This window comes from Nothobranchius furzeri, chromosome 7 (genome assembly GCF_043380555.1).
Source record: "Nothobranchius furzeri strain GRZ-AD chromosome 7, NfurGRZ-RIMD1, whole genome shotgun sequence".
Taxonomy (NCBI): Eukaryota; Metazoa; Chordata; class Actinopteri; order Cyprinodontiformes; family Nothobranchiidae; genus Nothobranchius; species Nothobranchius furzeri.
In genome coordinates this window covers 23,211,247-23,226,642 of record NC_091747.1, presented here as the reverse complement: position 1 = coordinate 23,226,642, position 15,396 = coordinate 23,211,247, and the positions used below count along the sequence as shown (strand labels likewise).

At 42.8% G+C, this 15,396-nt stretch overlaps 1 protein-coding gene across 5 annotated transcripts in view; it reads right to left on the bottom strand.

Moving 5' to 3' along the window:
* The window catches only part of ranbp2 (RAN binding protein 2), a 32,126-nt gene extending 17,288 nt beyond the window's left edge, over positions 1–14,838 (bottom strand). For 3 of the 5 annotated variants that reach the window (XM_070552887.1, XM_070552888.1, XM_070552889.1), the window contains exons 1-19: positions 14,632–14,838; positions 13,508–13,575; positions 13,328–13,439; positions 13,094–13,246; positions 12,682–12,912; positions 12,404–12,558; positions 12,091–12,286; positions 9,998–10,138; positions 9,765–9,924; positions 9,501–9,682; positions 9,063–9,262; positions 7,301–7,424; positions 5,419–5,580; positions 5,198–5,335; positions 1,066–1,197; positions 689–916; positions 534–617; positions 205–343; positions 27–121 (exon numbers count right to left, since the gene is read on the bottom strand). In XM_070552887.1, the coding sequence (XP_070408988.1) occupies positions 27–121; positions 205–343; positions 534–617; positions 689–916; positions 1,066–1,197; positions 5,198–5,335; positions 5,419–5,580; positions 7,301–7,424; positions 9,063–9,262; positions 9,501–9,682; positions 9,765–9,924; positions 9,998–10,138; positions 12,091–12,286; positions 12,404–12,558; positions 12,682–12,912; positions 13,094–13,246; positions 13,328–13,439; positions 13,508–13,575; positions 14,632–14,703 (2,772 nt within the window). In that variant the 5' untranslated portion in view covers positions 14,704–14,838. The remainder of the gene's footprint in view (positions 1–26; positions 122–204; positions 344–533; positions 618–688; positions 917–1,065; positions 1,198–5,197; positions 5,336–5,418; positions 5,581–7,300; positions 7,425–9,062; positions 9,263–9,500; positions 9,683–9,764; positions 9,925–9,997; positions 10,139–12,090; positions 12,287–12,403; positions 12,559–12,681; positions 12,913–13,093; positions 13,247–13,327; positions 13,440–13,507; positions 13,576–14,631) is intronic. The other 2 variants (XM_054736058.2, XM_054736060.2) reach the window with 1 other exon arrangement.
* Positions 14,839–15,396: the final 558 nt, after the last annotated feature.

The window sequence follows — 15,396 nt, the reverse complement described above, 5'->3', positions numbered from 1 at the left end:
ATCCAACAATTGGAGACAATAATTACCTTGGTTGGAGTCACATTTGCTGCTGTGCGCAAAAGATACTGAGAGTTATAAGCTGGAGACTGGTTGTAATACAGAGAGGATCCCGAGGTGGCAACTTCAAAAGGAGGAACAAGACAGATCAATAAAATGATGGAAATGTGCATTCGAAAGTCATTTAGAGCTCTGTAGAACACAGACCTGTCAGGGGCGCTCCGTGGTAGGACTGTACAGGAGTAAAAGGCTCATTCAGGCCTTCTGCCCTGTAGCCATCACTGTAGACCTTATGTGGAGAGCCTGCATTCACTGAGGCGTTGTGTTTCAGATCATGAACCTCGTTCTGCAAAACAGAGACGTGGTGATTAAAACAAAACCGTTATTTAGATCTCATTTAGGTTTAAAAGCCTCTTCATAAAAGGAAAACCACTCCCCAGTTGCACATCTGAAATGGGTTCAAAAGTCCTGTTACTGCTGTACATCACAGAACGGTGAGATCTGAATAACTAAAACAACTCCTCTCTAACTCTGACCTTGAGGGCTTCGACTTGCTGACACAGCATCTGAAGGAGACTTTTGTGGTCCTCAACCCAATGAGGTGGTGTCTTGGGTGAAATCTGCAAAATGTAATAAATTATAGAAATGCACAGATTTGTGGTTTATCATATAACGAGTGATTTGGACTCACCAGTCGTTTGGAGGGAGAAAGAATGCTTTTGTTTGGAGAGGGAGATGAAAACTTGATGTGTGAGATGGCTGCACTGGTTTCTGTGGGATGAGCAGGGCTGGAGTGAACTGGTCCTCTTTGACACATCATCTCCTTCTTGTCCTCTTCCTCTATGTCCTCCACAGTCTCGCCGAGCTGCTGGTTTACATCGTTTAGGAGGTCCACCACCTCCTCCATGGACACAGGAAGCTGCAATACAAACAAAAAAAAAAAAAACACTAAGGCTACTGATTTTCAGCTAACAAGTAAAAACTGTGGAGAAAAATGTACAAAAAAAAAAAAAAAAAAAAAAAAAAAAAAAAAAAAAAAAAAAACAAGTCAAGTAATCTGGGACTAACCCTATCAATGTCATCTGCATTTCCGTTGTAGATCTTCAACAAATACATCCTGAACTTTCTCAGAAAAGTTATGCATCTGTCTTGGGTCTCCTCCACACCATTGGTGGCCTCTTCTGAAAGTCGCTGGTAGATCTGAAAAGCAAAAATTAAATTAAATAAATAAATAAACAAAACAAGCTAAATTAAAGCTGCAAGCAGCGTCGTTCGGCCCTCGCAGCTCCGGCCTGGCCGGCAGTCTGGTGCACCCGGGCACATCTACTGAACATAAACATCGACCACACCGACACCAGAAACCGCGAACGGTCTCCTCGTCTGCATCTCACCCTGACTCAGCATCTTCTCTGAGCCCACCGTTAAATTACACATCTAACCACTAGGGGATACTCTATCTTTACCACAATGGTGGTGTAATGACACAGACCAAGTGTAATGCTATTCTGACCATGTTTTTTGAAGTCACTGAAGGTTAACGTTATTTAGGGGTGCTGTGACCAACTACAGAAAAATCCCATTGAGGTCAGCTTTGGTTGACAAAGATGGTTTTCTGTTATTTTGGCATCAATCAGACGTTGTGTGTTATCTAGAGCCAGAAAGCCGAAAGGGGGTGGAGCTACAGGGGTTTGAACCAACAACATCAATGTGTTTGGTGCAGTCATATGATGACACAAGCCAAGTTTAATCCCATTCTGACCTTGTATTAGGAAGTAATTAACTCTTAATCTTATCTAGGGGGCGCTGTGACCAATTACATAAAAATCCCATAGAGGTCCTCTTAGGGAGTCAAAGATGGTTTTGTGGTAGTTTGGCATCAATCAGATGTTGCAGGTGCTTTCTAGAGAGAAAGAGCTGAAAGGGGGTGGAGTTAAAGGGATTTGAACCAACAACCACATCAATGTGTTTGGTGCAGTCACGTGATGACACAAGCTAAGTATAATGCCATTCTGACCTTGTCTTTAGAATTTAATAAAGTTTGAACCCATCTAGGGGGCGCTGTGACCATTTACAACTAAATCCCATAGAGGTCATCTTTGGTCATCAAAGATGGTTTCCTGTTAATTTGGCATCAATCAAACATTGCATGGGTCATCTAGAGCCAAAAGGCTGTAAGTGGGCGGAGTTAAAGTGATTTGAACAAGTGAGCACATACATGTGTTGATTGCAGTTGTGTGATGACTCTCACCAAGTTTGATATAGTTTGGAGCTTTTTTGCAGAAGTTACAAATGTTTTATTGAATCTAGGGGGCGCTGTCCTACATTTAGGAAAATATCCCATGGAGCAGTTTGTAGGTTGACAACAATCATTTGTGTGCAGTTTGGTGTGAATTGCATCATGCATGTGTTATTCAGGGCCTAATATATGTCAGGGGCGGAGCTAAAGCGACAGCACCAACTTACCCCAGGATTGTGGTGGGTGCCTTTGTATGAGTACACATAGCAAGTTTGGTGCAGTTACGACCTCGTCTGTATGAGTTATTACAGATTTTAAAGGTGTGTAGGGGGTGCTATGGTGATATTATACAACGTTCACCAACCGTTTGTGCCTCATTGGCTAAAGGGCATGATTGTTGATTGCCATGTCCAGTCTCGTGCAGATCAGAGGCTGTTTGCGGAAGTTACAGTCAAACGTAAGGTCACGGCGTCACGCCAGAATTCGCCATGGCATCAAAGCCCCTCTCTTTCTGGAAAGCTATCAGAACTGAATGGTCATTACAACATCATGAAGACAGTACATGACCTTAGTGTCATGTTGACTAAATTAGAGGGGACAAATATGGGCATTTCATAAAAAAAAAAACAATTGACTTCCTGTTGTCAGGGGGTGGGGCTTAAGTGATGTCAGCTGTCCACATTGTGATTGTCTTGAGATGTGGTCAGTGATCACACAGACAAAGTTGATATAGATCTGATCATGCACATGGGAGTTATTACGTCAAGTAATGTAATGGCAAAAGGCCAAAGTTTGAGGCTAAGCCACGCCCACACCTTTCAACTTTTGAAAAATCCGATGGTTTAATGTTTCCCCCTATGTCTTAAGAGTATATGGCAGAAGTTTGAAGGAGATTGGTGTAAAGGGCGATGGGGCATCACTCTCCAAACTACGTGTGCGAAAACCACAAAATGGAGTACTTGGACCAAAATGGCCGACCTCCTGTGCAACTTTGCACTTGGCTCCAAGAGACTTTTTTGTAGGTCCTGAGACACTTCATTAGTGTACCAAATTCCGTAATCCTCAGTCAAAGCATGGCTTGAGGATGACAGTTGGTCCTAGGGGGCGCTATTTCAGAAAATAGGCCACGCCCACAAACCTATCACGTCCATTTCTATTGGTGGTCAGACTAGGATCACTCACCAGAGAATTTGTAGCAGTATCACGATAACTGAGGAAACGAGAGGCAAACGTATTTCCATGGCGTGATGGCGAATTTCGCCATGCTCCCAAAGCCCCGCCTTTTTTTAAAACCTGCCAGTACTGGAGACCAAGTGACTTCAACTTGTCTGCTGCTATTTGCCAGAGAATGCTGGTGATTGGGCAAAAGGAGTCCAATAGGGAGCTGTGAAAAAGAGTGGCGTGGCAACAGGTCAAAGTTTGAGGCTTAGCCACGCCCATACATTTCAAATTTTAAAAAATCCGACGGTTGAATTTTTTACCCTATGTCTTAAGAGTCTATAGCAGAAGTTTGAAGGCGATCGATGACAAGGGCGATGGGGCATCATTCTCCAAACAACATGTGCAAAAACCACTAAATTGAGTACTTGGACCAAAATGGCTGACTTCCTGTGCGACTTTGCACTTGGCTCCAAGAGACCTTTTTGTAGGTCCTGAGACACCACATTAGTGTACCAAATTTCGTAATCCTCAGTCAAAGCATGGCTTGGGGCTGACAATTTTAATGGTCCTAAGGGGCGCTATTTAAGAAAATAGGCCACGCCCACCGGATCTTCACATCAGATTTTTTGGGGGGCTGGACTAGGATCACTCACCAGACGTTTTGTGGCGATATCTTTAGAAAAGGCTAAATGGGAGGCAAACGTATGGCCGGTACACCTGACTTTGCCGTGCCGCCACAGCCCCGCAACTCCATAAAGTGACGCCAAGAAACACCCACTTGTCTTGAGTTACCAGCTACAAATTTGTGATGATTAAGTGAAATGGGGCGATTTGGGACCTATCACAGTAAAACTTGACCTTTTTGGTCCAGAGGGGGAGGGGCTTGTGTGATATCATCATCCGACCATTAAATTTAGTTTGTGGCTGGATGTCGAATGACCACAGAAATTTTTGTAACTCTATTCAAGTATGAAGTTATAACCATTTATATATTTTTGGCGAGTGGTCGAAGTTCGAGGCCTGGCCACGCCCCCTCAGCATATACAAAAAGTCAGTTTTATTTTTTCTATTTGATTGCCCATCCCTTTTGAGCAATTTCCCACAACTTTCGAGACGATCGTGCGAAAAATGATCGAGTAAATCAATCAGAAGCGGACCCTAGAAACGGCCAAAACGGGGTCAAAATCACCACTTCAAACTAAAATGGCCGACTTCCTGTTTGACGTTGACCATGGTTGCAAGAGGCTTTTCTGTGCAGACTGTTGAGTACTACAAGTGTACAAAACTTCATAACTGTACAACAAACTAAGCTTTATGGAGGGGGATATTTTTCACATTCTAGGGGGCGCTGTGGAGCTAGTTTTATTGCTATTTTTTTGGGACCTTTAAAATACAAAATTTTACACCACGCCTGACGTGTGCAAAAATTCCTGAGTTTTCAGGTATGTTAAGGCCTCTAAAAAGCCAATTTACTTGGCGGAAGACAAATAAACAGAGCAGACACAATAGGCCTTCGCAGCACTTTTGCTGCTCGGGCCTAATAAAAGAAGAAGCAATGTTTTTCAGGCTCTCCATCGGGATTCTCCTCTTGAGATAAGCTGTTTTCTACCTTTGGCCTCTTCATGTTTGCTCGTTTAAAAACAAAATCACTCAAATTCCTGAACTTCAAACAAACAGTGGTTGCCTCATAAACACACAGAGCTCATTCACTAATCTAGTCAATCCTCTCATTCCGACAGAACCAATGCAGATTAGAGATGTTCAGATTGGTGACAAGAGGATCTTAACCTGGTCAGAATTTACCTGTGCCAAATGCCAGGCAGATGAAAGGTTATTGATGCTTTCCAAGGTTGAAATAGCCTCCTCTGTTCTGCCTTCAATGTCCAGATAAACAGCATGTGCTATTGTGGCTTCTTCTTCTAAACCTTTCACAGCAGAAATCTGAAAAAGAACAAAAACACACTTGTATAGTTTGAAGGGGGACACGAAAGATTTCCAAATTAAAACTTGAGAACTAAATTAACCAGAATATCCTTGGAGTGAAAATGCAAAAAGAGGGGGTCAAGGGGCTCCGGGATGCTCCTTCTGTTTCTAATTTTCTCCAACATTGGCAGAACAACCCTCCAGTAGTGGATGCTGCGGCCGATGTACTCCTTCTGGTCATAGTACGAGTTCATTCCATCCCCCTGCGATGGTGAACACAAACACTTAAGATTTTGTAAAGAAGGTGAGTTTCTCTTATTACCTTATAAAACCCGTTAGTCACAAACCATCTAAACAAGACCCAAGCAAGCAGCAGTTGTGAGTATTCTGATGTTTTACACTTAACCCCGCTGAGTAGACGGAGCAGGTGTGAAGGCACGAGTGTCTGGCAGGCTTCCCGGCTGGCTGCAGCCAGTCTGGCTAGAGGAAGTGGAAGCTCTGGGAGAGCACTCGACCACTGAGAATGCAATTCTTGTGCAATACTGGATTTACATATTAAGTCTGTGCTGCATAGGGTTAGTGTATACACATGTACCTTTGTTACTATTTTCTTAAGTGTTGGTGCTGCTGTAACAAGTGAAGTTCCCCACAGAGGGATCAAAAACGTCTATTCTAAATTCTGTAAGAGACATTGCTCTTTATTTTGATGAAGAGCACACTAGGGTTGTCACGGTGTGAAAATTTAACCTCACGGTTATTGTGACCAAAATTATCACGGTTTTCTTTATTATCGCGGTATTTTTTTTAACGTGTTACATTTTCAGACAACTACATAAACCCTGTATGTCAGGAAATATTGTCCTCAGTTTGTGTCTAAATTTGGCCTAAAATTTCTTATTTTGTAATTATGTTGTTTATTTGTTTACATTTTTCCCCTTTAGTCTTTAAAACACCCATAACTTCTTATTTTGTCTGTTTGATGTCATCATTTAAAAATATTAGATCAGATGATACTCAGTACTCAAATAGCCTTCTAATCAGATACTTTTTTTACCCTTACTTGAGTAATAAACCCAATATCAGGAAAATATTGTCCTCGGTTTGTGTCCTTCCAGTGAGCTTTGCAGATGTGGGAAAATGTCATCAGGCAGTAATCATTGTTAAATTCATAATTATTCTCGGAGAGAGACCAACTCTTATCTGCCCCTGGGAGCCCCGTAATGCATAGCGTCATTTCAACATGGGGGTGTCCGCGACACGGTTTATATGCAGGTAGCGGCGCTGCGGCTGCTTTATATAGCGACTCGTTTCATTCTCCCTCAACCCAAATCCTCGGATCACGCATTTTAGCTAAAACGCTAACGTTAGCTTGCCTTGCGTTGACTATAGAGTTGTGGGTGATGGTCACGCAGATGTGTCATGAGATTTGAAGCGTTGCTGCCTTTCACAGACACTTTTTCTGCACGTGCTGCAAACAGGATAGCCGTCTTCTATCAACTGTCCCTCGGCATTCTTCAAATATCCAAAAGATGCCCGTACTTCCCACTTTGTCTTCTTTGAGGGATAATAAATGTCCTGAGCACTGCCGTCTCCTCCTTTGGCCATTATTTCAGCTTTAGCTTCAAGAAAGTTTTGGTCGTAAACAACAAAGTGCGCATGTGCCGCCGGCAACTTCAGCAGATGATACGGTGGCTGGTAAGGGTCACTGCGCCTACACCACAGCCACGGTAATCCACGAAAATTTATTTATTTATTTTTAAAACAAGACAGTTATTATTAATGTCAACTTTTTTACCGGGGTGTTACCGCTACACCGGTTACCGTGACAACCCTAGAGCTCAGATATTCAGACAAACTAATAATAATTTCTATTGATAAAAACAAAACAAACAAAAAGATGGTATCTGCATCACTGCTGGTAATGTTTGAAGGAATCTCCCTAAGCTTCAGACCTTATGCAGTGGTGCATGTGTTTGAACCTACCGTCTGACTGAGAGTCCGAGCCCAATGGATGACAAGTGCTGGTTGTAGCCCATGTTTCTCTCCAGCCCTCAGAATATTCAGTCCATGCTGTACAATCATCCGCAGCTTTGCTGAGGTGCCTGGACTGCGAGAGGAGTAGAATGAAAAGTTTTGAGGAGTCGACGTGATTAAAGAAAAGAGAACAAGCATGATATTTATGAGCAGCGTTGTCATGACGACTTTCAAACATGCAGGGTTTCCCCCCCGCGCTTTAAAGCCTGGCATCCCGCCAGGCTAAGCGTCATGCCCCGCCCTCCTCCCTGACCCTACCGTGTCCGCTGACACGAACGCGCAACAGCGGAACGTGTGCAACCCCCCCACCCCGCTCTCACGGAGGAGCACTGCGGGACGGAGCGCGCGACCACCGAATCCGCATTTTCTGGAGAAACCCTGAACATGAATGCAAGACCTAAAGACAAATTAGGATGTCAGTGGTTTCAGTGTTTCCCCTAGGAATTTTTCCAGCTGTGGTGGTGGTTTGGGGGGGGGGGGGGGGGGGGGGAGACATGTCTCACCTTTATAATAATAATAATAATAAAGCATTGAACTTATATAGCGCTTTTCAAGACCCCCAATTTAATTTTTGTTGCCGTCTAAAAGAACATCTCCTTCTGCCCTCTTTATTTTGGTCCAAGACCATTACTGGGCTGGCCCTGTTAAACACGTTCTACACCCCTGCTTAGTAGACTTAATGAAGTATTTTTAAGCCAGTATAAAAATGACTGAAACGCATACTTACGTATTTGGCATTATTGACCAGTATCTTTGATTTAATTTATTTGTTAAGAACATCAAGATGCATTACAGTGAACATTATAATAAAGTACATGTTTCTAGTGCAGAGTGGAGCCAACCCATAGAAGCACTGATTTGATCTCATTTCAGAGAAAAATAGAACAGGTCAGATGCACCTAATAAATAAATAAACTGAGCTCCTGGCTGCAGTTTTGTGTGTAGGGAGGGGCGGACGCTCTATGTGACTGACCAATCACAGAGCGTGAAGACAGTCAGTTACCCATTGAGGATTTTCCTTCAGCACGATTACAGATATTTAGGAGTTTTACTCGTTTCATGCTCGTATTTGTCAAAAATGCTTTATCCGTACCGGATACTCGTCTGAAATGAGTATCCGGCTCATTTCTAGCTGTAACCACCCTGCCCTGCCTCCTCCTGCTTGCTGCCTGCCGGCTGTGATCACAAGCAACAACAGAGTAGTTACTGCTGCTTCTTCGGGAAACGGCGCAAAAATAAATAAATAAATCAATAAAATCAATAAAACTTTGGATCTTTTAGGCGTGCCAGTGGGATTTCAGCCGTGGCGGCTACGCCTATGTAAGGGAAACACTGGGTTTAAGCGGCTCCACGTTGTGCAGCACTTTGATCACAACGAGGTTAAAAAGCTTCAGTGAAATGCTGGAAAGATCTCACCCACATTGGAAGACAGAGGCTAAAATGATCCAGCGGGTGGACATTTCTGCATGGGGGCTGGAAGGTTTTGTGGATAAAAGAAATCTGCAATTGACTTAAAATGTAGTAATACTGTAAAAACAGCTGAAATCTCCTAGTGACAATTCCATTTTCCTGAGGTTGTTTTTAACTAGCGAGCCAGAAAAACGTCCCTTTGAGCAGAAAATAAATCAGTATTTAAAAAAAAGACAGAGTAAGAAAAGCTGACCAACAGCATGTTTTTGTTCCTTGTTGGTTTTAGTATTCTGACACTCACTTGGCTCTTTTGTGAATGAGGCTGTAGATGGCATCCCACCACTCCCTCTGTCTGTCGGTGCTCAGGAGACGAAGGAGGGGAAGAGGGAGGCAGCGCGGCTCGAAGAGCTGCTTCTGCTGTTGTGGACTCGTCCCACTGCTGATCTTTGCCGTTTCCTGAAGCTGACAGTTGCTGCAGAACACCACTCCGTATAAAAACACCTGCACAGACGAAACAAAACACAGGACCGCTTATTTTTACTAAAAGGAGAAAAGATAAACTTTAAAGTGATGACTTCATTTCTAGAGTAAAAGTGTTTGTGTCAGCCAGAACCGCTTATAAAATAAATCTACAAAATTAATTCAGTTGATGTTTTATTCATTAAGGAGACACGTGTACAACTCTGGACTCAGCCTTACACTCAAATCCATCTTTTACTTTATTTCACAGCCAACTTACCTCAAGATCCAGCAGGCAGATGGACTCTGGTGCGTTGGTGTCTAGCTTTGATGTTTCCAGAGTAAGTCTTGGGAAAAGCTGCTGTAGCCAGTCCCTCATCAGCGGCCTTTGGCCCAAAAGAGTCCACTGCAGCCCCAACCAGCTAAGATGCTGCAGTTCTCCACTGTGCAACAAGATGGAGGCTGCAGAAGATACAAACACATTATTATTGTAATAACAGAAAAACACTTTTCAGTACTTTAAGCTAGATTATCCATTTCGTACCAGCGTCCCACTTGGCCAGTTGGGAGAGCTCTGGAGCCAAAGCACAGACAGAGTGAATGTCATCATTGGCTATAAAAGAGGAAGTGATGGAGGCTTGCGGACCCCAGAGGAGTTCAAACAGAGACTCCTGACCACTGCGATTCCCAAAGGTCTCCACCACCTACACAGAATCAACATTTGTTATGTCCGTAAGGCTGAAACAGGACATTAGAATGAGGTTAAAAAGAGCTGACCTCTCTGATTAGAGCAGATAAATCAGTGCCCAGATTAAACAACATGTGCCCAGCCTGACTCTGTCGGTCACTGGCCAGTAGCTCCAGAAGCTGCGGCGCTGATGGATCTCTTTTGGTCATTTTTGGCTTTGGTCTGGGAACCTGGTGGCAAAACAAAACAAAATACAATAAATGCTAAAGGGAGCTTCAGTTAACCAGATAAATTCTACTTTTATTTCATGTTTACATCAAATAAAAGGCACTGTAATATTCTGAGTAGTTATCTTGTGTGTGCTTCATGGTAGAACAGCCATTGTCAAACAAAGGAAAGCGCTGACTATTAAACTGACACAAACAGGCTTGTACCAGTCCTGCAAAAACTAAATCAAACCTGAAGCAAAAGCATCAGATTGTTCCACATAAATCTAAGAGACTGCACCATCTATATGTACCGTATTTTCCGGACTATAAGCCGCTACTTTTTTACCCCGCTTTGAACCATGCAGAGTATAATGAGGTGTGGCTTTAGTCAACCAGAAAGGATGGATGCTGGAAAGTCTAATGAAGGAATGGTTAAAGGAGCGCTACGGAAAGCGCCCAGGAGGATTTCTTTCACAGTAAAATGGCGCTGCTTGTTTTTCCAGCTTCACCCGGGGATGATGACAGCAACACGGAGAGCAACACTGACATCGCCACAGAAAAGGTATGCGACGAAGCTCTTCTGAGGCTGTTCAACTCTGACACTGAAGAAAATGACTTCAGTGGTTTCAGAGTGCAGGAGGACGATGAATAAACTAATCAATAACTTTTCTGTTTTGTCTGATACTGATCAGTTCAGTTACGTTCAGTTAAACTACGTTTTCAATTCAGTAGATATCTGCGGCTTTTAGCCCGGTGCAGCTTATATTGAGGTGCGCTCTATAGTCCAGAAATTACAGTATGTTAGCACTAGGGTTGTCACGGTGTGAAAATTTAACCTCACGGTTATTGTGACCAAAATTATCACGGTTTTCGGTATTATCGCGGTATTTTTTTTTTTTACGTGTTACATTTTCAGACAACTACATAAACCCTGTATGTCAGGAAATATTGTCCTCAGTTTGTGTCTAAATGTTGCCTAAAATGTGTTATTTTGTAATTATGTTGTTTATTTGTTTACATGTTTCCCCTTTAGTCTTTAAAATACCAATATTTGCCCATAACTTCTTATTTTATGTCTGTTTGATGTCATCATTTTTAAAATATTAGATCAGATGATACTCAGTACTCAAGTAGCCTTCTAATCAGATACTTTTTTTACCCTTACTTGAGTAATAAACCCAATATCAGGAAAATATTGTCCTCGGTTTGTGTCCTTCCAGTGAGCTTTGCAGATGTGGGAAAATGTCATCAGGCAGTAATCATTGTTAAATTCATAATTATTCTCGGAGAGAGACCAACTCTTATCTGCCCCTGGGAGCCCCGTAATGCATAGCGTCATTTCAACATGGGGGTGTCCGCGACACGGTTTATATGCAGGTAGCGGCGCTGCGGCTGCTTTATGTAGCGACTCGTTGCATTCTCCCTCAACCCAAATCCTCGGATCACGCATTTTAGCTAAAACGCTAACGTTAGCTTGCCTTGCGTTGACTATAGAGTTGTGGGTGATGGTCACGCAGATGTGTCATGAGATTTGAAGTGTTGCTGCCTTTCACAGACACTTTTTCTGCACGTGCTGCAAACAGGATAGCCGTCTTCTATCAACTGTCCCTCGGCATTCTTCAAATATCCTAAACATGCCCGTACTTCCCACTTTGTCTTCTTTGAGGGATAATAAATGTCCTGAGCACTGCCGTCTCCTCCTCTGGCCATTATTTCAGCTTTAGCTTCAAGAAAGTTTTGGTCGTAAACAACAAAGTGCGCATGTGCCGCCGGCAACTTCAGCAGATGATACGGTGGCTGGTAAGGGTCACCGCGCCTACACCACAGCCACGGTAATCCACCGAGATAATATAGTTTTTTTTTTTTTAAAAACAAGACGGTTATTATTGTCAACTTTTTTTACCGGGGTTTACCGCTACACCGGTTACCGTGACAACTCTAGTTTGCACCAACACAGACACCACAGGAAGTACCTGACAAGCTAGCAGGTAGCACAGCACCACCAGGTCAACAACAGCCCTCCAGGTTTGTTGGCGGTCCTGCACCAGTTTCAACAGCAATGTTGCGGCATGCAGGTACAGGTGACCTTTCATCTCCACAAACACCTCAGAAAGTTCATCTGCATGGCGACTGGCAATGCTGCTCAGCTCTTGCATTGCTTGGTCAAAACTGCAAAACAAAAAGAATGAGTGCAGTGATCAAAATCATATTAAATGCATGCAAATACAGAATATACTAAACTGAACAGTTTCTCACGATATACAGACTGTCTAGAACCTGACCTACCCCCTGAATGCCTCCAGGCTCGGCTGCACTCCGCTTCCAGACAGTGTAATCCTCAGCAGGCTGCAGCGTGTCAACAACATTTCTCTCTGGAGATGCCGATACATCTTCTCAGTACTGGAAACACTGGGTTGATCCAGATATTCCTGAAACAACAACTATCCATTCTTCAGATTCATTCTCAACTCAAACATTGCGGTTTATTATGATAAAACAAGTCCAAAGCACAGAAATAAAAACTGCTAATTTATACTTCCAGTATATTTAAAAGATGTTCTGACCTGCAGAGTGGTCAACACCACGGTGTACCAGTCCAGACTGTTGCGCAGCAGGCCCCTTTTCTCAGCAGCCAGGCAATGTTTAACAGCCTCATCAAGCCGACCATCTTGACAGAACAGCTGAACCATCTTCACATTCACATGAGCATCAGCTGGCCGTGCTGCCAGCTCAGCCTGGAGGAGGTCGAACAACTGGTTCCAGCCCTGCTGGCCCTGACGACTCAACAGAGACTCCTGAACAACGACAGGTGCACAAAAAGCTCAGTGTGGCTTCAGCTTTTTATTAGTACACACACAACTGGCTAAGAAACAGACAGCTGTTGGTTAAGTACACAACAGAACAAACACTTCTCAGCTGACATGGAGAGTACAAAGAGAAGTTTTAATTCAGATGAAGGAGAAAGAAAATAAAAACCTTTAGGTTGTAGATTGCTGGGTGTCCAGGCATGAGTTTTGCAGCTTTCTCCACCCAAAACTCTGCTCTGCTGTCACATTCATGTTTCTTTACAAGTAACTCGGCTACCTTTAACACCAGGTCCTTCTGCACTGGGTTCAAGTCCACTGAGCGCTGCGCGAGTAGAGGTCAAGAACATTAAAGATCAATAAAAAACACCAATCAGAAAATGCTATCTAATAGAGTTCCCTCTACCTTGTAACATCCTACTGCTTTGCTGATGTCTCCATCTCGCTCATAGAGCTGTCCGAGGAATTTGTGTGCTTTGGGATCCCTTTCCTGTACTTTGAGATAATCTGATACATGCCTAGAAAGAGAATTAAACATGTCAACAAATGTTTTAAAGATGGAATCAGTGGAGATGTTCATCCTTACCTTTTTGCAAGCTCATATTCTTTTGCCTCAAAGTACAACTTGGCAAATAAAAACCCCTTAACTGGCTTCTGTAGGGGACAACAGAACAATAAAGCACATCACCGGTGATATTTCTGAATGAGCGTTCGACATGTTGAGGTAACAGTCAGCCAATAGCCGATATGTCCTGCTGATGTTTGGGGCCTCTTTTCATGAGTGATAGCTAGACATTGTTTTCATTATTTGCACGCAAAAATGTCACTAATGTCAGCAACATTTCTTAACCTAATCAGTTTTTAAACTCTGAATTTAACCAACACTCTGTTCAATGCTCAGCATCAAAATCAAGCATTTAGCCTAAATAAATCAGACAAATCAATAGACTGACCTGGTATTAAGTCTAAAACCGGTTAAAATGTCAGTTGTCAACGTTTTAGAACATGTTTTTCAGGAACATTTTCATTTAGATAAAATTTGTCTGCCCACGGATGTGCCCGTTGTAAAATCAGCTCTAAGAGGCCGATGTAGTGGAAACATGCTGAATATCAGCTCCTAGATCCCGACATCACCTCTTGGCCATTTTTAAAATTAAAAATAACAAGTTCGGTAAAGTCAGACTTTAATGAAATATAAGACATTGCTCAGTAGTTATGGGGAAATGATTTAATGAAACATTTCATTCACAGCAACATAATGTCTGATATCATTATGGAATAAAAGTTTAATCACTGAATCTGCTAGGGTCAGGTCTCTCCCAGTGCCACACGGCTCCTAAAGAAGACTTTCACTTATTTGTATGTGCGAATCCAGGTGGATGTATTTACGCGTCTCACCAAAATAACATGAGTGGAATAAAGCTGTCAGCGAGGAGGCTAACAGGCTGATGCCGTCTCCCAAAGCTAAACCGCGCATTTCCCGACCGAAACAAGCCGGGTAAGCTAGCAGAGCGCTACCAGCCGGGGAAAGCTAACGGCTTAAACCAAAGTCAGTTAGTGCAAAAACTATTTACACACCGTCTAACTAAGAACTACACTAATCGTCTAGTTACATCATGTCCCATTTTAGTTTTTACACCAGTTGAATGTCACATGTTAATCTGCTAATGGCAGCGGCATGCTAACAGATAGCTAGGGGGAACCATTTACCTCTTTGAGTGAAGGAGAGGAACTCTGTACAGAGAAAACGTAACGGTCCACTTCAGCCTTACTCCGCCGCATGGCCGCAGTAATCAAAGAAGTCTAAAATAGTCAAAGATACCGTATAAAACAATACGAGTTAACGAAATCCACAATATTTATTTCTCCTCCTACGTCACATTAACTCCCCACGATGGTAGTGCGCAGTCTCGAGTCGTTCCCGTCAAAAGGCAAAGGTCACGTGGGTCGATCTTTTAACCAATAAGGAACGAATATTCCGTTGACGCACGCTGACGCACAGAATTTTAAAACAGAGGGGAGACCATGGGGGAGACCACCTCCGCCTCGCTAATATGGGTATGTTAACACATTTTCAAGTTAATGTGTTGGTGTTGCAGTTTACTTATTGGTTTGCTGGGAACTAGTTACGGTGGTCCAATCTTATACACTTTTCAACACAGGTTGTTCAATAATATTTGAACTTTACTGTTGGTGTTCTTTGTTGTTGTCGTGCTTTCTTTATTTTCTCTAAATGCCAGGGGGTTACCAGATTTTTTTTTCTTTCAAAAAAGTCATTCTACTGTAAAGGATGCTAGTTTTTGGAAAACACAATGGGATAATACTATTTGGTTTTCACATGGGTCTGTACATTCTGCAGGAGTAATCCCAAGATTTAGCCCTTTTTGTATGAGGTTTTCAATGAAAGTATTGGAAGAGGTGTCCTTCCACCCACCTTGACTCAAGGTCTAACGATATTAATTCCTAAACCCAAAA